The sequence below is a fragment of the Natator depressus genome, chromosome 22, assembly GCF_965152275.1.
Source record: "Natator depressus isolate rNatDep1 chromosome 22, rNatDep2.hap1, whole genome shotgun sequence".
NCBI lineage: Eukaryota > Metazoa > Chordata > Testudines > Cheloniidae > Natator > Natator depressus.
In genome coordinates, this window is record NC_134255.1 from 18,473,061 (window position 1) to 18,496,266 (window position 23,206).

The 23,206-nt window shown below is 53.7% G+C and overlaps 1 protein-coding gene across 1 annotated transcript in view; it reads right to left on the reverse strand.

Moving 5' to 3' along the window:
• FXYD6 (FXYD domain containing ion transport regulator 6) overlaps positions 1 to 23,206 on the reverse strand; it is a 52,184-nt gene that overhangs the window by 19,467 nt on the left and 9,511 nt on the right. The window contains exons 2-5 of the mRNA XM_074936537.1: positions 4,729 to 4,791; positions 1,432 to 1,470; positions 1,176 to 1,250; positions 452 to 488 (exon numbers count right to left, since the gene is read on the reverse strand). Coding sequence (XP_074792638.1) covers positions 452 to 488; positions 1,176 to 1,250; positions 1,432 to 1,470; positions 4,729 to 4,791 — 214 coding nt within the window. The remainder of the gene's footprint in view (positions 1 to 451; positions 489 to 1,175; positions 1,251 to 1,431; positions 1,471 to 4,728; positions 4,792 to 23,206) is intronic.

Below are 23,206 nucleotides of genomic sequence, written 5' to 3' on the forward strand. Positions count from 1 at the left end.
TGCAATGCGATGGCTGGTGGGGCCAGGGACTGCATGCCGGGCTCCTGGATGTGCTACACATAGGCTACAACCTCCACTGAACTGGCAGGTTCCCTAGGAGAAACGCAATCGGAACATGCAAGGAAAAGCGTGTCCCAGGCGGGCGAGGCTGGCGAGTGCACTAGGACTCTCCTGATTGGCTAATAACTTGAGTCCTGGCCCTTGGGAAGTGCACCCCAGACAGCTCGGGGTAACCGCCCCAAGCAGACATCCTGCCCTTGCTACTCAAGGCACCTTGGGGCACTCCCTGCGCTTTGGCTGTGTAAGCAGTACAGAGTGTGGACCCTCATTTAGCAGGAAGGTTCTAGCAGCTGCTATGTGCCTATGGATTTATTTATGGGTCAAGAGTCTAAAGAGCGTTCCAATTCCAGGCAGAAAGAGTCCACCGGCTAACCACCACTCGCACGCGTACCTGGGCTTTTGGTTGAAGCTGCATCTGCACCTCCTGCCTGGAAGAGTAAGAAAACATCATGAGCGTATGAGAGAAACCCTCTCTTTGGAATAGGTCGTAGCCATTCACCCCAGAGCACCAGCGGTGCTTCCCCAAGAACTTCACTACCCAGTAGCTCCCGAGTCCCCTGGCCGTGGGTCCATGTTTCGCGGGCTGCGTCTGCAGGTACACTGTGGATCTGCAGCATTCCCAGCAGCCTTCCCAAGGCTCATGCAGCAGTGGTGAACGACAGGCAGGGGGATGCCGCAGAGCTCTTGCCTGTGGTGGAAAGGACCCAGAGCCACGCCACAGGTTAGAAAGTCACCTCCTGTGCTGTCTGAAACAGCACTCAAAACAAACGTTGAGGAGTCGGAGTGTGCAGCATCCCACTGGGGAAGGGGGGACAGGGGAAGAGGGTAGCCCCGTCAGTGAACTGAGAGGGGCATAAGGGCCCTTCAGCAGAAACACGGCCCTCAAAGCATGTTGGTTTTCCCATTTACACTAAGGTCCGTCTACACTGCAGCTGGCAGGGCTGTTTCCAGCTCGGGGAGATGTAAAGAAGCAGTGTAGCTGCAGCAGCCCGGGCTGTGGCATAGGCTGGCCACTGGAGCACAGTCCCGAGACACGTCCCTGGGCAGCCAGTTCTTAGCCATGAGGTTCTTTCCACCATCTCACTGGGCCACTGACTCAGCCCTCACCAACTTACTGAGTATAAGGAGAATTCCAACAGAAAACAAGACCACGGCAAACACCAAACCGCCGATCCTCAAACTCTGGTAATCTAGGGGGGAAAAAGGCAAGGGAAGTTTTCATTTCCAAGTGGGCTGCAGTGTTCAGACAAACATGGTCAGGTCTCACACATGCACGCGCGCACACACACACACAGAGTTCTGTTAGCACCATGAGGGTATATACCGTGCACACTCATCCATGGGCATACCACTAAGGACTCTGATGCTCACCATAGTTGAAAGGATCTTTTTCCTTCTCTTGATTGGCTGCTGGAAACAAAACAGACAAAAAGTTTGTGAAAAGGAGCATTGTGATTACAAGCACTGTACCAAACCCCTCTAGGCATGCAAGGTTTAACTTGCATTGAATTACTACTTGTGTTATTGTAAAGCTGAGGACTCTCCATCAGGGATTAGGGCCCCATTGTGCAGGGTGCTGGACAAACACACAAGGAGACGGTCCCTGCCCTGGTGAGCTACAGGCTAAGTGTAAGGTGAGAGACTTGTCTGCATGTGTCCAGGTAGGATCCTAAAATCTAGGCTAGGAACATATGTGAATAAGAGGATCCAAGATTGGGATGAGTTGCTACTATATTTGCTGTTTGCTTACAGGGAGGTACCCCAAGAATCAACTGGCTTCTCCCCTTTTGATCTCCTATACAGAAGGAATGTGAGGGGACCCCTAGATCTCATCAGAGATGCCTGGGAAGGGGACATGGAGGTAGAGGGAGAGCCAGTAGCTGAGTACGTACAAAGGTTCAGAAAAAGAGTTAAAAGACATGATGGGTCTAACCTCACAAACGAACGGCACGGTATGATAAACATACTTGGAAACACTCTTTTGAAATAGGAGACTGGGTGTTAGTCCTAAGCCCAGCAACAAAATACAAAATGCAAAAAATGTGGGCAGGACCTTTTGAGGTGACAGAGGTGAATGAAGATACAGACCATGGGAAAAAGCCCCATGGGAATGCTGTCCCACAGCTGGTGCATGTAAACAGATGTACAGCCTATCACAGAAGGGGAGCCATGGTAAACATGATCTGCTGTGCAGAAGGGGAAACTGAGGCATGCCACCTCATTGATTTGACGGCTGAATGCCAAATTGACTCGGTCTCTGGAAAGCATCAATATCTGCAATGCGTTAACACCAGCTGAAAAGGCAGCGGTGTTGTCCGTGCTGCAAGAGCACAAAGAAGTGTTTTTAGCAAGCCAGGGAAGGCACACTTGCTCACCCACAAAATTGTTACAGAAGAACCAAAGCCACCTCCCAGCAGGCCCTACAGGGCCCCTGGCAAGGTGCAAGAGCAAATTCGTGCAGAAGCATAAAATATGTTATACCTGGGAGTAATTAAAGAGTCTGACAGTTCTTGGCATCACTTGTGGTCTTAGGCCCTACGAAAGACAACACTGTAAGGTTATGTGTTGATTACAGAAAACTCAGTGCTGTCACCATACCAGATGCTTATCCTATGCCTAGAATTGATGATATGCTGGGTATCTTAAGCAAAGCTAAATATCTCAGCTCTTTCGATTTGGTTAACAGAAACTGGAAGATTCCCTTTAGATGAGGATGCACAGAAAAAATCTGCTTTCATGACTGATATGGGTCTCTGTGGGGTCACAACATTAGCATTTGGGTTAATTAATGCAGGAGCCACCTTTCAGAGGCTGCTCAACCAAGTGTTAAACAGTTTGCAGGACTCTGCAAGAGCCCGTGTGGATGATACAGCACTGTTTAGCAACACCTGGGCTGATCACAAAACACACCTAACTGTAAAAGCCTCTAGGTGTAAAACCTGATCAGCCGGAGTTCCTTATTTGGCACACTGGGTAGGGGAGATCAAATATCCCCGGATCCCTTCAAAGTTGAAGCCATAGTGAATTGGCCTATGCCCCAAACAAAGAAGCAGGTCCAATCTTTCATAGGTCTGGTATTATAAGGTGTGACAGAAGGTGTGTGTGTGGGTTCAGTGACCTCATGTCTGCAATCACAAATCCATGTAAAAAGACAAAGCCTAATGAAGCTGTATGCACAAAGGCATGTCAAGAGGGGGTTGATAAGATGAAGAAAATCTTGTCTGAAAAGCCTGTTCTAGCTAGCTCAGATTTTGACAAGTTTGAACTGTGCATGGATGCATCAGACCCTGGTTTAGGGGCTGTATTAAGGCAGTCTGGGAAGAACAACAAGAAACATCCCCATTGCTTTCTTAAGTAAGAAATTGACACCCACTGAACAAAACTATTCTGTCATAAAGAATGTTATGCCATTGTGTGGGCAGTAAAGCAGTTACAGCCCTATCTTGTCAACAGAAAGTTCAGGGTATTAATAGATCATTCTCCATTCATCTGGCTGCACAAAACTAAAGCCTCAAACGCCAAGCTTCTCCATTGGAGTCTTACACTATGTGAATTTGATATGGAAATTGTGCATATCAAGGGAAAAGAAAACATGGTGGCAGACGCCCTATTCAGGAGAGAGGGCCCCGACCTGTTGCCTCCAGGTCAGCCAGTGCCTCCCAGGCTGTAGCTTTCTCTGGGGGGAGGTGTGACAGAACGCACCCCTATATTCACACCCTAGACACACTGTAATAATCGGTGTACAAGGCATGCCTTCTGAGGGATCATCTGAAAATGCATAACTTGCTGATCAGTAATATCATGGCAAAACGTATGGAGCAATGTCATGTGTGAAGTCATGAACTTAAGCTAAAGCCATGACTGAAGCGTGTTTCCCAGGTAAGTCTGGGGAGGGGCTAAACCAGTTTCTCAAAGACAAAGGGAAGTGGACGACCCAGCCAGGTGTCAACAAAGCAAACGGGCCATCCCCTATCAAGCAGCCATTCTTTGGGAAGAAAGAGGGGCAGGGAGACGGCGGCACGGCTTAGCTGTGCCAAGTAGACACTCACCATTTTCAGGAGTGTTTGTGCTCCGTGTGGCTTGCACTGCCCATGCTACCGTGAGGACACAACTCTCTACTGGAGCTAGTTCTCATCGAGCTACTGTGAGCAAGCTGGGGAAACACATCCCGAGCTCCCAGCGTTGATGTGGCCACAGTCAGACGCCCTGAGGCCAATTGCTCACATGTAAGGCAGCGTGAGTGGGTGCAGGCAGAAGGTGGAGGAAGCTGTAGGGTAAAGCAGGGTGGATACGGACAGGTTCTCATGGCCTCCTGCTAAGTGCTTTTCTCAGTGGCTGAGTTACCCGAGCTTATGGCCCCATGTTCCCACTCAGACTGTGTAGGGCTGGCCAAACAGGTGTCCCTGAAGCTGGACCAGTGCCCTCCCCTAGCAGCTCCCCTGATGTTTGTTTGCTGTGAGTTATATTTTCCCAATGAGTTATATTTTTAAAAGTCCTGATGCTTCCTCCACCCATCAGTTGTGCCCCTGCCAGCTCCAAGCCCGGGGGGTACACAGGCCAGCACCCCGATCTGGATGCGTAACTGCTTTTGTCTGCCTGGGTCCCAGAGGCCTTTGGCTGTGCCCCTTCCCCCTCCAGAGTGCAAGGTGTGCGGTTCTTGATACCTACCGTCCGCTACGACCACAGACACCAGCAGAGAGCACAGAAAGATCAGCGCTGTTTCCATGGTCACTAGAACAGAGAGGAGGACAGGAGTTACTCTTCGCAATAGGCAGGACAAAAGCAGCAGAGCAAAGGAGCGAGGAAGGGAGCAAGGGGGCTGCCTTAGGTGCATCAGACTCACTCCAGCAGATCAGACAGTAGCTGCGCCTGGACCAGGACACTGGATCCAACAGCTCTGGAACGTCAGGAGAAGTTCAGAACCAGAATCCAACTCCATCGCTTGGGTTCAGCCCACCAAGTTCCATACCCTGGCTCCAGCAGCAGCCAGTGTTTGATGCTGCACAGGGACGGCAGCGCACCAGGCTAACAGTGCAATCATGTCTGTGTAGAGGAACGACTCCTTCCTGACCCCTGCAGGGACCAACTTGCACCCTGAAGCCTGACAACTAATGACCCTCAACTACTAATAGTTTACCTCATAAAATTATTCACCCTCTTTTAAAGCCCAGCTGCAGCGTTACACTCCCGGCAGGCCGGCTGCGAGGCACCATCCGCTTTCCCAAAGAACTGGAAGGCCGGCATCATGCTTGCTGTTAAAGGTGTAAGTGTTGGCCTAGTGGGTGAGTAACCTGGAGCCACGCCTGGTACTTGGCCCCTTGTTCTCCAGACTGGCCGGAGCTGGGACCCCATTTGGGCATGGGGGGAGGTGACTTTGGCTTCCAATACCAGTTAGGGGAGAGCTGAAGGAGCCATACTCAGACGGACTCCCAGCTTGGATGGATGGTGGCCATTGCATGGTCCCCTTTGAGGATCAGGGCTGGGGGCAGCAGGCACCAGGGACTGATGGAGGAAAGTTGTTGCCCTTACGCTGTATATCATCAAACACAAGACCCCGTTATGCCCAGCCTGAGCCCTCCTCCCCATCATGGTTCCTGGGCTCCCCACCCTTTTCTCCATGTACTGGAGCCAGTTTCTACCTCAGCAGTGAGCTAGACTCCGGCCTGCACAGACTAGCTACAAACAGGCAGAGGGGCCTGCTCTGCAGTGGCACCTCCACCCCTAGCCCTAAGGCTGTGGGGCTCAGCCCGGAAAAGGGTCTCTGGCACCCTTGGCACTTCGCTGTGGTCCTGGCTTGGCTGCATTAAGTGGAGCGAGCAGCCTGCTGCAGGTTGCGGGGTTACTGGTCGCGAGGCCATTGCTGCTCCAAGGTCACTTCACGCTGTGGGGGCCTTGCTGGCTCCCACCTCTGCTCTCACCATCGCTGCCAGGGTCAGCACTGTGCTCTTCGCCAGAGCATGTTTTAATGTGCCCCATTAGCATAGTAACTGCTGCCCGTTCCTGCAGACAACGCTGCCCTGTCCTTGGCTCGGGAGCGACGGACCCGGCCCTGCGCGCCCCAATAGTAACTGCTGCCCGTTCCTGCAGACAACGCTGCCCTGTCCTTGGCTCGGGAGCAACGGAGCCGGCCCTGCGCGCCCCAATAGTAACTGCTGCCCGTTTCTGCAAACAACGCTGCCCTGTCCTTGGCTCGGGAGCGACGGAGCCGGCCCTGCGCGCCCCAATAGTAATTGCTGCCCGTTCCTGCAGACAACGCTGCCCTGTCCTCGGCTCGGGAGCGACGGAGCTGGCCCTGCGCGCCCCAATAGTAATTGCTGCCCGTTCCTGCAGACAACGCTGCCCTGTCCTCGGCTCGGGAGCGACGGAGCCGGCCCTGCGCGCCCCAATAGTAACTGCTGCCCGTTCCTGCAGACAACGCTGCCCTGTCCTCGGCTCGGGAGCGACGGAGCCGGCCCTGCGCGCCCCAATAGTAACTGCTGCCCGTTCCTGCAGACAACGCTGCCCTGTCCTCGGCTCGGGAGCGACGGAGCCGGCCCTGCGCGCCCCAATAGTAACTGCTGCCCGTTCCTGCAGACAATGCTGCCCTGTCCTCGGCTCGGGAGCGACGGAGCTGGCCCTGCGCGCCCCAATAGTAATTGCTGCCCGTTCCTGCAGACAATGCTGCCCTGTCCTCGGCTCGGGAGCGACGGAGCCGGCCCTGCGCGCCCCAATAGTAACTGCTGCCCGTTCCTGCAGACAACGCTGCCCTGTCCTCGGCTCGGGAGCGACGGAGCTGGCCCTGCGCGCCCCAATAGTAATTGCTGCCCGTTCCTGCAGACAACGCTGCCCTGTCCTCGGCTCGGGAGCGACAGAGCCGGCCCTGCGCGCCCCAATAGTAACTGCTGCCCGTTCCTGCAGACAACGCTGCCCTGTCCTCGGCTCGGGAGCGACGGAGCCGGCCCTGCGCGCCCCAATAGTAACTGCTGCCCGTTCCTGCAGACAACGCTGCCCTGTCCTCGGCTCGGGAGCGACGGAGCCGGCCCTGCGCGCCCCAATAGTAACTGCTGCCCGTTCCTGCAGACAATGCTGCCCTGTCCTCGGCTCGGGAGCGACGGAGCCGGCCCTGCGCGCCCCAATAGTAACTGCAGCCCGTTCCTGCAGACAACGCTGCCCTGTCCTCGGCTCGGGAGCGACGGAGCCGGCCCTGCGCGCCCCAATAGTAACTGCTGCCCGTTCCTGCAGACAACGCTGCCCTGTCCTCGGCTCGGGAGCGACGGAGCCAGCCCTGCGCGCCCCAATAGTAACTGCTGCCCGTTTCTGCAGACAATGCTGCCCTGTCCTTGGCTCGGGAGCAACGGAGCCGGCCCTCTGCGCCCCACCATGCTAATCAGTTTTGAATGTCAGCATCCCACCTCCCCAACCCCTGGGAAAACCCAGCAAGGTCACCACTTGGCTTGCAGCCCTCTAGCCTCTGCTGGTGCCCGCCCTGAAAACCAAGAAACGCAACAGGCCACACTTATCCAAGCACGTCACAGGACTGACTCACTCCAGTGTCGCACCCAGGAATCGGAGTCCCACTTCCAGGCTCTAACTAGGAAGATGAATGACCACTGCTGCCCTCACCTGGGCCAACTAACCACGGCTCTTGCCTGCAGGTGAACTAAAAAGCCCTTTGATAGAAATAACAAGCAGAGATACAAGAAACTGAACAACTGCTGGGAGTGCAGCAGCGGCCAGGAAAGCGAGCCTGAGACACGGCCCCTGGGTCCAGCCTGTCTCCGCTCCCCAACCATCTCTGACTTATCGCTGCTAACTTCTCCTCCTGTCGGCCGAGCAAGAGCAACATGGTTACAGGAGTGTGAGCCCTGCTGGCTCTTGCATCTTTGGCGAGTCACAGCTAAGGTGCTAGCTGCACAGACCACACCCAGCTCTTGGGACAACTTCAGAGAGAGAGTCTGAACAGCGAGGGTAACTAACCAGTGGGACAGGCTGCCAAGGGACATGGGGGATTCTCTGTCCCCTGGAGTTCGGAAATCAGGATTTGATGTCTTTCTGTAAGCGAGATGCTCTAGCCCAGCCAGAACTCTGGGCAGGATGCAGGAATCACAGGAGAGGTTTCTCTTAGCCTGTGCTGTGCAGGATGTCAGACTAGATGGTCACCACGGTCCCTTCTAGCCTTGAATCCATGGACCTGTGAGCAGAACTGGCCGGGAAAGGATTTTTTCCTTCTGAAATTTCCGACACAAACAAAAATGTTTTGTTTTTTTTTTTGCAAGTTTTTCTTTGAAATTTTCGTGTGTGTGTGTGTGTGTGTGTGTGTGTGTGTGTGTGTGTGTGTGTGTGTGTGTGTGTGTGTGTGTGTGTGTGTGTGTGTGTGTGTGTGTGTGTGTGGAGTTTTGATTCGCCCCTCCTCCCCCGATTTTTCATCACAATAATGCATGTTTTTCATTCCCATTCCCATTTGGTTGAAAAAGCCACTTCCAATCGAAAGAACATTTTGACAGAAACTGTCTGACCAGCTCCACCAATGAGGCTTCAGACAAACCTGGAGAGCCCCCCTCCGATCAAGGGCACAGGCCAGGCACTCTGGGGTTTGTTTTAGCCTCTGCGGTGAGGCTCTCACTAAAGCCAACACAGGCACATGACTGATGCAGCAGGACAATGACACAGGCTGCTCCAGGGCTAGCCGCAGCAAGGACCAGCAGCCCTGTAGCGTTCGGTTTGTCTGGAACAGCCGCCATCTGCATTTAGCCCGGAGGAGCCCCGAGTCCCGTCCCAGGCATGCTGTGGGGAGCTGTAATAGCTTCTCTGAGCTGCTAGAAAAGGGGACTTGCTGCTGGCACCATGGCAGCGAGAAACTGTCAGCTCCTAGTTCAAAGACCTCCCTGGGGATTCTTCATCCCAGGCGCAAGGTACTCCCACCTGCAATTTGCCTGCACAGAACTGCACTCCGCTAAAGGACGCCAGGCTCCAGGCTGGACTGTGAGAGGCTGGGCAAGGCTGCGGAGAATGGCACAGCGAGACAGACCCGACATCGCAGTGGGTTCCCCTGGACTGGGAGGAAAATGCAAACTCTCCCTCCCTGAGGGACGCTTACCCCGCCCCACCCCAGGAATGCTGGGAAATGAGACAGGGTCGGGCTGTGGTGCAAGCACACCCAGTTTCTACAGCTAACACATCCCAGACAACCTATCCAAACTATCCCAAGGAGATCACACTGGACACACCACACCAGAGATTAGGGGTCTGCCTCGTTCCTATGCTAATCTCATTAGATGTCACTGCTTTCCAAGATGAAATGGCCCTTCTCCAGCTGTGGATTGTGTCACCAGGCAGCCTAGATGACCCTGGGGTGTCTCCATGGCTCACTGCACAGGAGACTGCAGCAAGAGTCCTGTTTGGCTTGCAAAGTTTCCCACTGTAGATCAGTCCCAAAAGGGAAAAGAGGAAGTACCCACCAGAGCCCCCATTCCCTACCGCAGAGCCTGGCACACAAAGGCCTGTCTCAAAGCACAGCGAAGTCACTGTCAGTCTCAATGGGCCCTAGACGGATAGCTGATCTGTAACTACGGAAAACCTCTGCCGGGCAGCTGAGATCAGCTGTGCTGAGATGGGGACTGTAGCAAATTCCCTTCTTTGCACCTGATGTAGACATTTGGGGAACATATGAACCCCCCAACTCACTTCACAGAGAGCCCCAAACAGCCATCGGGTGGGAAGAGCACCTCGGCTGGGTTTGAGGTTCCACACCCCTGAGCTGTTGTTTATTTGACTGGTTTGGAAGAGGGGGATTAATCTGGCTGAGAGCCCTGAACTAGCTTATCCACAGAGCCACAGCCAGCACGCTGCTACACAAGAGAAGCAACAATCGCCAATCACCGCTGTGAGGTGCGTGGATTTAAATGGAGCACTTTGCAGTGCCCAGAGATGCTTAAGTTGCCTGTTAACTTTCACTGAGCACATGGGGAATGGCAGGAGGCCCTCTCCACTGCTCCCATCTGGGGAGGAGACGTGGCTGTTCCCTTTCCTGGGGCAGTGGATGCCTGAACCGCACACACACGGATGCCTCCTGCCAGAGGGACCTGGCTCTGACGCTTTGCAGATGGAGGCTCCATCCAGGGAGGATGAGCTCAAAGGCTCAGGAAAACAGAGTTTGCTTTGACACTGCAGCCTGCCAGCAGCTCTCTCTCTCTCGGGTCCGTCTGCTTATTTATCTGCTTTGCTGCTGGCCGACAGTTGCAAGTGCTCCGGAGCGATACCAATGTACTGCTCTTCTGCCCATCCAGAGGTGGGAGCCTCGCTAGCGAGGGAGGCTCGCCCATAATCAAATGGCTCCAAAAAGCAGCCGCAGCTCCTCTGAAGGGCCAGAGCCCGACTCCCACAGTCGGCTGACGACTGTTCCATGGAGGGACAGAACGGAGGGAGTGGGAAGAAACCACTTGCTCGGACTGTGATGCACCATCAAAAGAACAACCCTACAGGCTGTCACAGGGACACGCACTCCCCAGTCAGACTATGCCTCTTTCCCACTGTCGCTGCTCACTCCCCACTGTCTGCAGAGTCCTCTCTCCTCCTGACCCCACTCGTTCTCACTTGGTGGCCCTGGTTTCCCCAGCTGCCCACTGTGACAAGCGACATGGCTGCCTTCGCTAGCAAATGAAACCCAGTAAGTGCCGTGTGGCGCGTGCGAGAAATGGGCCTCCTAGCCATCGAACTCAGGGTGGATACCAAAGCCAGGCCAGGCCAGCTGTGCTGGCAGGTCTGACGGGTGCAGGAGGCCTGCGTGACACGAGCGTGGTGGGTTTCAGTTCAGCAAATGCCCACACCACTAAAAGCACCATGGCTTTGTCCCCTGGTTGTCAGTCTCTGCCAGGGAGTGAATGGGCTCCAGGGACTGAACTCTGCTCCCCTCCCAGGAGTCACGCCTCCAGGGCCGCGTGACGAGGCACTGCCCAGCGCCTGCCCCGTGGATAAACAGAGGGCGCTGGTCTCCAGGGACATCAGTCTGGCACCTTTACATTTGCATGAGTTTTGTTTCAACACTGCTCTTGGTTGTGAGCTTTAGAATTAACTCTCGGTGGTACACAGCACCTAGCCATGGGGAACGTCACCAGTGTGTGAGTACACCAGGGGTGCACCTGCAGCGCTGGGGTCAGGGTTTGTTAGAGAACTGCTGCTGAAGGGTCACACCAAACGGTTCTGTAGGGGCTACAAACTAGCCCCTCTCACTTCCTCTTTGTTAATTTCAGGTGCTGACTGGTGCAGAGGTACAAACAAAATATCATTAGAGGGCAGAGTCCTTTCCACATCAGTCTCGGCCAGCTGAATTTGCAGCGGGTGAGTGTTAGACCCAAAATCCATACACCAACCAAACACAACCACAAGGGGGAAAAATAGCCACCACAAAGGCCCTTAGAATCCATGTCACTGTATCGTGTCTTTCTGGAAATGCAACAAACACACCCGGGCCCTCGTGCCTGGCAGGATGAAGCCACTAAAAGTCCTCCCAAGCCTCGCATGACATTACCATGAATTTCTCTCTTCAAGTTGCCACTAAGAGGATTTCCATGGGGAAGTCACGGAGCATCGCTGAGCTCGTTGCAAACTGCTGAGAGGATGAAGCTTGGCAAAGGGTCCACGCAAAACTTTTCTCTCCGTTTCCTAGGATGCAGGGCACTCACACCAGGATCGTTCCACAGAACGCTCACGACACCTGTGTCCTGTGTGCACATCCACCAGGCGACGGGCGGGGGGTGTTTGGGAAGGAGCCCGGTTCGGGGTCACCTGGTCTCCATAGGCAGGGCTAGCTCAACATGCTACTGCCAGGCTTGCAGTCACAGGCGCAGGGTCTCAGCCCTCCTGGTACAGGAGGAAATGCAGGTGTGACGTAACCTGCTCTAGCCCTGCACAGCATGGAGAGCGAGCTGCTTGGTGCTGAGAACCGGAGAGCTCTGGGTTGCTATAGCCGGTAACTGCTGGCCTGTTCCTCTCTCTTCGAGGAGCTCTCCATGCTCAGCCTGTCACGCTAGTCACCAGCGTCTCCAAGGATGCACAGCCAGCCTGAGCTCTGCTCTGTATGCAGCCACAGGGAGTGGAATTCTCCAGCCAGGGGGACCCTGGTGCCCCTCTGGTGAGCCGGCAGTGCCCAGCAGCAGGAGGGCAGCGGGATGGGAGAAGGGATGGTTTATGGACTGTGACAAGGCCGACAAGCACTAGATCCCACCTCAGATCATTGGGAAGAATGCACAGGGCCGAAGGGAGCTGCCCGCTCAGGGACTGTCTACAAAGTCACCAGCTCAGAAACAAATCAGTCAGCGGGTGATGCTGCCTCGCTGCCCGGAGTGATGCTGGCCGGAGCTGGCGTCATGGCTGCAGAGCGGATGCAGCACTAGACTAGCCGGTGCACTCAGATGGGCAGCGCTGCTGACCAGAGAGCCTGGCTTCTGAGCTTGTTGTTATTGTGCTAGGCAGGAGCTCAGACTAGACATCCTAGTGCCCCTTCTGGCCTTAGATCCATTCATTATTTGGGTTGCTGTAGCACCTAGGAGCCCGGTCATGGGCCAGGACCCCACACCCAGAACAAAGACGGCCCCTGCAGGGCCTGCAGCTCACCTGTGCATGCCTGGTGAGTGGTGAACATGGAGCCACCTGGAACAAAAAGGGACACAATGATGAAACTGCAAACGAATGAATCTTCTGCAGAGAGGTGGGTCCCTAGTGAACCTATGTAAAAATGAGCCATACCAGTAGACGTGCAGGGGAGACGGGCTTCACCATGCAGAGTCCCCCCACCAGATGCCTGTTCAGGGCCCCATGTGAAGTGAGTTTGTTGGCTCTCAATCCCCTTGTGAGTGGCCAGGCATCCACATCAGAAAAATCACCACCACAGTTCGCCCCAGAGTGGCAACCTGTGCCCAGAGGCCAGGTCTGCATGGGCCACAGCCCCCGACGAGATGGTTCCTATGGGTCACCGCGGACGCGCAGGAGGTCAATATACAGAGGTGGCGATTCAGCACCTTCCACCAGCACCACACTCACCCGGAACGAACCGAGCAGGGAGGACTGAGAGGAGAATGTCATGGGGGAAGAATGAGCGCCTGCACTAAGCTCTGCAAGTCTCACATTGCTGGGGTCTCCTTCAGCTGCTTCCAAAACACTCTGGACAAGACACCCAGCTCCCTCCCCACTGGTGACCAGAGCCCCGGAGGGGCCTGCAGGTCTGCGTGCAGCTTTGGAAAAGGCTAGGAGCCCACCAGGACATAATGCTGCCTGAGGCCGCACTAGCTCTGTGACCCTCCTGCAGCCAGTGCGGGCAGTTCCTGGCTCTGTTTGCTGCCAGGGACCAGGAGCAGGGACCCTGAGGACTGGTGTGGAAGGGCAAGATGTCTGCCTGTTCCATGAGGGGACACATCCCCCTGGCCCCCCAAACGTTGACGTAGAGAAATCCCTGCAATGGGCACCCTCCCTGGCTCCGATCTCCTCTCAGCAACTCACTCGGCCGGCCACTGGGTGCCAACGCTGGGCTGCAAGGACATGCCAGGAAGGGCCTGGCTGCAGCGCTCCGCTCAAGTCTGGGCTGGTGCTGCGGGTTTCATTGCTGACTTAGAGGCAATTCATCTGGATTTAGATGGGACCCCAGCCATGGCACCATGATTCCCTAGTGGCCGTATAGCAGTGCCAAAGTGGGGGTGAGCCCACCTGACCTTACTCCCCCAGTAATGCTAGCCAGCAAGCCCCTGGAGTGGCCAGGCAGGACCTTCCAGTGCTGAGAATCAAACACTGGACCAGATGCAGCCCCATACGCACGACACAAGAGTCAAGCTTAGATGCCAGTGCTAATGCCCATCTCCCCCTCTGGCCTCAGAGGAAGCCCTGCCCACAGACCAGCCCCCACAGGGTGAGAGCCCTGCCAGCTGGGTTCCTAATCAGCGAGGAGAGGGAGGGAGTTTGTCGGAGCCAGGGAATAAAACCACATTTCAGACAACCTGGACGGGTCATCTCAGCACAAAAATCCCCATGCCCCTGCTGGCCAGGGCTGCATTCAGACATGCTGGACCTAGCGTGGCTCTGAGGCCAGTGTGGACAGGGGCCCAGCTTCGCCTTGCAAAGTGGGATGTATTAACCCCCCCCCCACACACACACACACAAGCACATACACGCACACACGCTTCAGCGTTCGGCAGGGCCATCAATCTGCTTGCACAGCGCTTGCTGGCCTGCGTCTGGGTGTGGCACCCATGTTTGGAGCCGCCCATCGCTGTAGCTCAGCAAAGCACATCCGGGTCAGGAGAGTCACTGCGCACTGCTCCAGCCCCCCAACACAGCAGGACCTGTGGGACCGTCTCCACGCCCTTCCTCTGGGCACCGAGCACAGTCAGCCGTCCCCCCGCCCCTAGCCCCGTCGGACTATATTACCATACATGGTATAGCAGTGACAGTAGCTGCGCTGGGCTGCGTGAGCTGCTCACATCGGGGAAAAGGAGACAGAGAGGCTCTGTGCAGCGCTGACAGCACACAGCTGGAACACAGCTGCCGCTGCTGGCCTGGAATAACGCAGACAAGAAAGGAGCCCTCTCCGAGCAGCAATTCAATCCCCTGGGTGACAGATGCAGAGAGATGCTGGTGTTGAGTGGCTCAGCCCTGACAAAGCCTTCCCCTGACTCAGGAGACTGAACCTCTGTCGAGCCAGAGCCGTGGTTACACCCCTTCCCACGACTGCCACGGCCTTGGAGAGACGTCTCCCCAGGTCTCCTTCTCCTGGCATTGCTGATGCCCCTCTGGCCCGAACGGCATCAGGGCTGCCCATGGCGGATCTGGGTCCTATTCTCCCTAAGTCTCATATTCCTCTCCTCTCTGCTCCCTCCCTGCCTCCTCCATCAAGGAGCAGTGTGCTCACTGGCAGGGCCATGGTGCTGCTTTGTACCCAGGAGCACAGCATCCGGACGGCTGAGCTGGGCACCAAGCCACGGCTCCCCAGATACAGGAGCACAAAGTGGCTTGAGAGTCAATGATAACCTCACAGCCTCTTGCTGTCCCCGGCTTGCCACGGAGACGCTCCCTGGCCTGGCAACTGCATTCCCACCAGTCACCAGAATAGCATTCACGCAATGCATGCCCAGAAGGGCCAGCAAAGAGGCCTGTGCCCCTCCCCTGGCACTGCGGGGCACAAGCCAGGTGCTGTCTGCGTAGCTCAGGCTGGAAGCGCTGACCCACCATGAGCATCCCTTTGATGTCACGTTGGTGTGACCAGTCACCACAGTTGGTCAGATGCCGAGATACACTCCCAGCCGGAAATGCCCCATCAGCACCCCCGTCAGACCTCCCACACCTAGAGCGGAGGGGTGTGCATTGCTGGAGAAAGTCGGGGGTACTCTTCTTCTCAGCAGAGGCAAGGGAACATTTGAATAGTCTCTACCCCCAATAAATAGCTCCCAGTTGGAGGCACGCACACTCATCAGCCAAAATAGCTCCATGACTTAGCATGAGTCCCACTGAGGCTGGAGGCTTGTGACGTTCTATGGCTCCTACCAAGGTCACCAGACACCCTCAGGAAACGTCGTGGCATCTGCCACGAATGCCCACGTGAAACGTCTGTCGGTTCTTTAGCAGGATGGAACGTGCTGGTGTCTCAGCAGTAAGTGGCAGAGCTGGGGGTGAAGGAGGGTGAAGTTATATCCCCTGAGAGCCATTTCATTTCTCCCTCTCTTTCACACTTTGCTTCTGAGGGATTGCCCCTAAGCAGAAAATCATTCAGCCACCATAGGGAACTGATGAAACTTGCTCATTGAAATCCACCTGACGGGGGTTTGGTGTCAGGACACAAAGCCACCTGTCCAAGGCTCACTCGAGGCCTAACCCCCAGGGCTACCTTTGGGATCCACTAAATGCTGGCAGCCGTGGTGGATCCTTGCAACTCCCAACATGCAGTCTGCTGGGGTTTGCTGTCCCAGCTCCAGTTTGGGCCTCAAAGAGGGGAAAGGGATGCAGAGCAGTTACTGGAACCAAGAGACCAAACAAAACAAAGCCAGGGGGCAAAGAAAATAAGGCCAGGATCATCTCGGGTGGAACCTCACGACGTCAGTTACCCCAAGGTTAAGTTTGGCCCAGTGTATGTGTGTGTTCTTAAAGCCAGAGGTCTCTCAGAGCAAGCACCTCCATGGCTGCCCTAGCAGCTGGTGTCTCCTGGATACCGGACGAGGGGTCTGGGAAACAAGAGAGCGGATTTCAAACGAAGACAGACCAGGCAAATACCAGGACAAAACGAAGGGAAGGCGGCGAGTGCAGTGTACATAATGTAAGTCACCTGCAGGGAGCTATCATAGAATAACTCCTCAGCCAAAGCACTGAGCTCTCCTTCAAGGGGAACATATCGCTCACTCTGCATAATTTAGTTTGGGTAGAAACACTTCCCAGCCCTGTATGGATGTCAGCTCTTACGAGAGCGAGTGACCGAGATGCTCTCCTCCTGCACGGCCCCATCACCCTGCTCCTCACTCCCCCTAGATTCATCCTTTCCAAACAGAATTAGCTACATGCCATCACCTGGGCCTTCCTCAGCTATTTCGTGACCCAGCTGACTTCAGTGGGGACAGCTCCTTCCACTCACAAATCTGTCTCTTAGCTAAAAAAAGAAAACAACACCAGCCCTTAAAACGTCTGAGCCCTGTTCTGAGAGGTGCTGAGCTCTCTCATCTCCCAATGCAGCACAGAGGGGACAGGGACGGTCGGTATCAGGGAGCATTTTCAGAGTTTGTTTGCTGGCCATTGAGTCTCAGTCTTTAAGAATTTCATTTGTTAAGGCCCAATTCCACAAAGGATTGTGTGGAATCCCTCTGCAGCCAACAGGACTCAGCCCAGGAAAAAGGGACGATCTGCTGGGATCCCACCACCAGATCAGGGCCTTGGCTGGTCAGCGCCTTAGAGCAGGGACCTCAGGCGGGTGTGAAAGGGCAGCAGAGTCAGCCTCCTGGTTTATCTCGGTGTTGTAAAAGCTCAGTGTGCACTGACAGAGTGATAGCCATTCTTCATAACAACCCACATCCCGTCATGATCCGTCTCTTCCCTGCACAAAGACTGGGCCATTTTGTAATAAACACATTCTATCCGAACAGGCTTTGGTTTAATTTCCCTTCCCTGCAGCTCCCGCTGCTGCTGTTCCCAGGCTCCGGGTTCATTACTTTCGAGTGTGCAGCAGAACATGGGGATCAGTTGGTGCAGCATGCCCAGGCCGTTATCGTTATATGATGAGACACCTTCATTTCATGCAATTATTGGGTTAAAAAGACCACCAAGCCAGCCCAGCAGCTGATGATCCAGCAATGTGTGGCCTTGTTTTCTGTATGGGTGGTAAGTAAACAAAATACTTTAAAAATATCAAATACTGTTCTGAGTGTAATGTGGAAACTATCAAACTCAAACTGCACAGTGTGCATCGTGCAAAATACACAACAGAGCACAACACACCACTTATTTTCATGAGTCAAAAGTCGAGCTGAATGAATGGTGTTAATTGAATCTGATGTTCTATTAATAATGCCATTGTTTGTAGAATAAATTATTCATCAGGTACATTTTTTGCATGATTTGACTCCCTCTGTTGATGGATCATGCTCACTGAAAGACATAGCCCGTCAATGATTTATTACGCATTGAATATATTATCTGACAAACACTACGGCTGAGACATACCCCAGCACCAGTGGGCCCAGTTCTCCACTTGGTCACGTCAGTGTTACACCAGCCTGACTCCACGGAAGTCAGTGCAGCCTGATTCTCATTTACACTGAGGCCACTCCACACCCTCTGGCACCAAAGCAGCCCGAGTACAAACAGACCTCAGGCGCTGGGGAGCTCACTGAGGCAGCAACTGCAGACTCGGACCCAGGCAATGCTGTGACATCACGTGTCACTAACCCTATTACAGCCTGTCATCACACCCTCACAGCCCAAACGGTCCTGGGGTGCTCACTGCGCAGGACGCAGCAGGGACATGGGGAATGGGTTTTAACCAGCCGCACCTTTGAGAGTCACATTACATCCTCGACTCCCGTCGGGGGATGGCCCTGCGCAGTCACTCACACCCCACTGAGCCTCTGCCAATTCTTGGCGGGCGCCCACCACCGAGGGAGCCAATCACCACGCTAGGAGGTTCTCTGGGCGCCTCCAGCCACATCCCTCCCCCTTTCAGACCTCAACCCCCGCCCCCAGCACTGCCATACAACACACTGCAAGGGGTCCCCCTGGGTAGCATCCCAACCCCTGGTTTGCCTCTGCCCCCAGGGGCCTAGCACAATGCCCCCGCTGTGTAAGGAGGTGCCCTCAGGATGCCCGCCATGGTACCTTTTAGGGCCTAAATCAGCTCGTTCCCGCACTGGGCACCTGCCAACGTTTGCAACGACGACTCTCCCACAGGGCCAGACTGTGCCCTCCAGGAGGGGGAGAATCCCAGCCCGCCTGTTGCCCAGAACCCAACCCCTAGGTTGTGCTGCAAGGAAGACAATAAAACCTGACCTGCCTCACCAATCCGGGGGTATGGGGAAAATTCCTTCCCAGCCCCAAAGTGGTGACTCCACCTAGATAATGGGCTGACTGCTGGAATCCAGCAAAAGGGACGTGGCCCTGAGCACAGGGCTCCTAACATGGCTCCAAATCTCGTGCCAAATCCTGCAAGGGCTCCCGCCCACCCAGAAATCCTATGTGAGCTGGAAATCTCATGGGATTCAGCCCATGCTGTCCTTTTTGCCCTCCTCCATTACCAGAGCCCCCAAACTCACCCTTGCTAGGCTCAAAGCCCCCCATAGACTTCAATGCAACTGCCTGCATGACACAGGTAAGCAGGATTTGTACCCTTGCTTGTACATATGTATTTTGCTTTTTATGGAGGAAAATCATTCAGTCGTGAATCTGTCATTCTCTCAGTTTGCTCTGGGCAAGCTACAAACACAGCAGTATCTAACAAGTAGAATTATCCCTCTGAATTCTCCTATGCTGGTATCTCATTAATGACCTAAAAATTGCTACAAGATAACACTTTCCATTTCACCAGCCTGTTAGCTCCACACTTGCAAAGTGACCAGCTTGTCTCATAAGGAACATTGTGCTACAACTTCCCACCCCGCCCTGCCTCTACTGTCTTTGCAAAAGGAGGAAAAAAACACTTTTCAAACTTCAGCTGACAATGCCTAATGCGCGTGGATGTCTTCTCATCTTCAAAGCACTTTGCAGACATTAATTAATTATAAGGCATTTGCAGATGCAGATGCAAACTGTACACGCACATGCACGCGCACACACACAGAGCAATGTAATTAAATCCATGCACACCCAACACGCCGTGAGTGCATATACGAGACACACACTGTATACCTCACCTCCGTGTGTGTGTGTTTATAGCAAGCCGGTGGGAAAATGCTTTCTAATACCCTAGACTACAGAGGCAGTTTGTATAAAGGGTTCTGCAGATGAATTAGCTCCTCTTGGGTACATGGAGAGCAAACCTCCAGCCTCCTGCATGGATATTTGCATCTGGTGTCTCACCTCTAGCTGTTCTGGGACTGGCATAATGCTTTATACTGGAAGTACCTGTGAATTAATGCTAGCGTTTCCTACACCTATTCCCAGACTTTCCCACCCAACAGCCCTAAATCTAACAGCACATCACCACCAACCTACGAGCCTCTCGCCAAAAGTCCCTGGCGCTTTTTCTATTTCAGGGATTTGCAATTTGCACCTGACCTCCTAATTTTCACCTTCCCCGGCACTACCAAGCGGGCGGGAGTGCTCAGCCCTGGTGCTGTCATTCCTCCCTTTCAGAAACCATTTGGGGCCCCGCTGTGATCCAGTTCGCTCCCCTGGAGTTACTCCAGGTTTGCACTGAGAGCACAATCAGCTCCTCCGCTTACCAAGGAACCAATTCTATTCTCCCACTAGCAGATACAGATGGGGAAGGGCTCAACGGGAGGAGCCAAAGAAACCAGGCTTATCCGCCTTCCGCAGAGAGAAATCGGAGAGTCATTATTTCGGACTATAAATAAGCCAGTGGCTCTCCAGGAATTGCTCTGATCCTGGCAGTTAGAAGGCAACGGGGGGCAGGCAACGGGCTCTTTTTGAGCATGGTTCCAGGAGCCCTTTAAAAAGAATAAATATGGAAGAGCACCTGAGCACAGAGCTCCGCCAGCACTAGGCAGCAAACTTAAAGAAAGCGGCCGAGACAGAAAAACTAACAGGCTCATACAGGAGGCCACAGCCCGACTCCTTCGCTGACCCTGACACAGGACCTGCTATGGAGCCACATGGCTGGGCAGCCCCACCCCAGCATCTCTCTGTGCACACAACACAAATTCACATCGCTCCTGGCAGGACGCTTGCACCATGGCTGCCCCGTGAACCAGGCTGACAGTTTTCTACTTGACCTTTTTAGAAGTCTGAAGTTTATCTTAAAAAAAAAATAATAACAACAACACTGTGGCCTGAAATCCCACCCGGGCTCCATGCGGGATCCCTTCCCATCCTCCTGTGAGTCCCTCTCTAGGCTCCTGGTAACTTTCCATTACTCTTGCACACCCCTGCCTGTAGACAAGAGGAGCAAGTGTCTTCTCCCAGCACTCCCAAGAGGCTTATTTTGAATAGATGATGATTGACTGCTGATCGCTCAGCGTCTCGGGCCCAGCAGAGACGTGACACGCCTGCTAACTCATGGTGGACGCACTACACAGAGGCTTTCCATGACACAGTCACTTTATAGTCAAGAGCAATTCAGCAGTGGGATAGCCACACCCCAGTTTGTCACAGATTAACCACCTGCTATGGGCCTGGTTCTGCCCTGCCCCAGCCATTCACACCAGTGCAGAGCAGGCTCAAAACTCTAGCAAATCAGCAAGTTACAGGGTTGAGTCCCCAAGCTGCAGGCCAGTGACGCCGTGGGTCCTATGTGCCCAGTTACACCACATACAGTTTTACTTACTTTCCTACCCACTAGCACGGGGCTGCCCTGTGAATCAGCTTCCGCTATAGCCATTACACAGACAGGCTATAGCTATATGGGCGGCAGGGGGTGACATGGGGAATCAGGGAGCACATTCGTTCGGGGAGACACTGTTTAAATTCATGCCTCTCTGTGGTTCTGCTGAGCCAGTTACCGGTGAAATGAAAAAGGCCCTCAGTTCTCAGGAGACAACTCTTCAGGCTGAGTCCGACAGTCAGTATGCTGCAAGACAAGTGTCCCACATGGAAAACGAACAATATGGCCTTGTGATTCCTCCTACACAGTCAGTGATGTATGTCTGGGGGGGTGTTTTGCAGCATAAGACAGCCCCATTGCTGGTAACAAAATGATCCGTAGAGAACAAAGCTCTGGGAAAGAGAATGACATGCTGGGTCACATTCTCTGAAGCAACCTCTACAATGATGCCAGATATTTTGCATATGCAAAGAGCTGCAAGCAATTTTTTATGCTCATGTAATTGCATGCGAAGATCAGGCTGGTGTCGCACTTCAGGATCTGCACACTCAGACATAGTTTGCACACACACACACAAGCTGTTGTGCACATAGAAACAGGTTTGGACAAAGACACATGGATACAAAACCATGAGCGCAACCTTTGAGGCCTCTTGGAAAATCTGTCTCATTGTGTCTAGTCCCTGAGATCCAGGGGACACTGAGCTCCAAGAAGATGCAAGTTGTTAGCAGCAGAGGGTGACGCAAATGCGACTGCTGATTTTTGCAAATCAAATGGCACCTCCCTTCCCTATCACTCACTTGCGTAAGGAATGAGATTTTACTACCTTATGCTCCGAGATTTGGGCTTTGGTGTATCTTTGTGCACTGAGTTGATGACACCTGTTATATCCCAAGTGATTACAGCACACCATATTTTGCATAGTAGCAACTGCATCCAGGTTAGGGTTGAAGGTGCTGGTGTGGGGAACATGTCCATATTCACACTGCTGATCCTTAAGAGTAGGGAGTAGGTAGGTACCCGCCAATCTTGTGGCAGGCCAGCCTTGTGCTGAGGGCCTTGGCCAGGAAGCAAAGAAACGCTCCATCTGGTTTCACACGTGTTTTCTCATCCCATCTCTCACCACACGAGTAACGGAACTACAGGGCAGTACGTCCATGGAGACCCACGTCAGGAAGCTCTGGCAGACAAAGACCGCACAAGACTGAATGGCTGGAAGCTGATGCTAGACCAATTCAGACTAGAAATAAGGCACACGTTTTAGTAGGGTAATTAACCATGTGGACAACTTCCTGAGAGACGCAGGCATCATTTGAAGTCTTTAAATCGAGACTGGCTGTCTCTCCGGACGTTCTGTTCTCGCTCTGCCAGCAGCTCTGGGCCTGATGCAGGAATCCCTGGGGAGGTTCCCTGCCTGTGCTACGCAGGAGGTCAGACTGGATGATCATGGACCTTTCTGGCCTTACAGTCTACAAATCTATGCTGTTCATGGCAAGCCCAGGGGGAATCGCTCTGGTTTGTGATACCACCAGAGCCCTGAGATGGAGCCATGGAAACGGTCAGATCCGTTTCCACCTGGTTTCTAACTCAAACCCACAACAGCTCCACTGACATTTCAACCTCCCCAGACCGTTCCAGTCAGAATTATGGCTTTAGCTGGTGAGGGGAAAGACCCGAGAGGAGCTAGGCAGAGTGGCAAGTAAGGATCAGTTATTTAATACGGAAATAAATAAATGACATAAATAAGAAAAGGAGTACTTGTGGCACCTTAGAGACTAACCAATTTATTTGAGCATAAGCTTTCATGAGCTACAGCTCACTTCATCGGATGCACTTTCAACGAAAGCTTATGCTCAAATAAATTGGTTAGTCTCTAAGGTGCCACAAGTACTCCTTTTCTTTTTGCAAATACAGACTAACACGGCTGTTACTCTGAAACCTGACATAAATAAGCAAGACGTGCCCATCACCGACCTGGTCACTTTGCTTGTATGTTGCATCCTTCCCCCCATCCCAATCTGTCTTTGTCTTTTTAGACTGCAAGCTCTCCAGGGCAGGGCTGTCTCTCCCTATCTCATTGTAGAGCACACCCAGCCCAATGGGGCCCCGATCCTGACTGGGGCATTGCCAGTAAATAATATTAATAGGTGGAACCCAGGCAAAGCTAAGTGGTTTCTGCCCTTACACATAACAGCTTCGGGTGAGCCT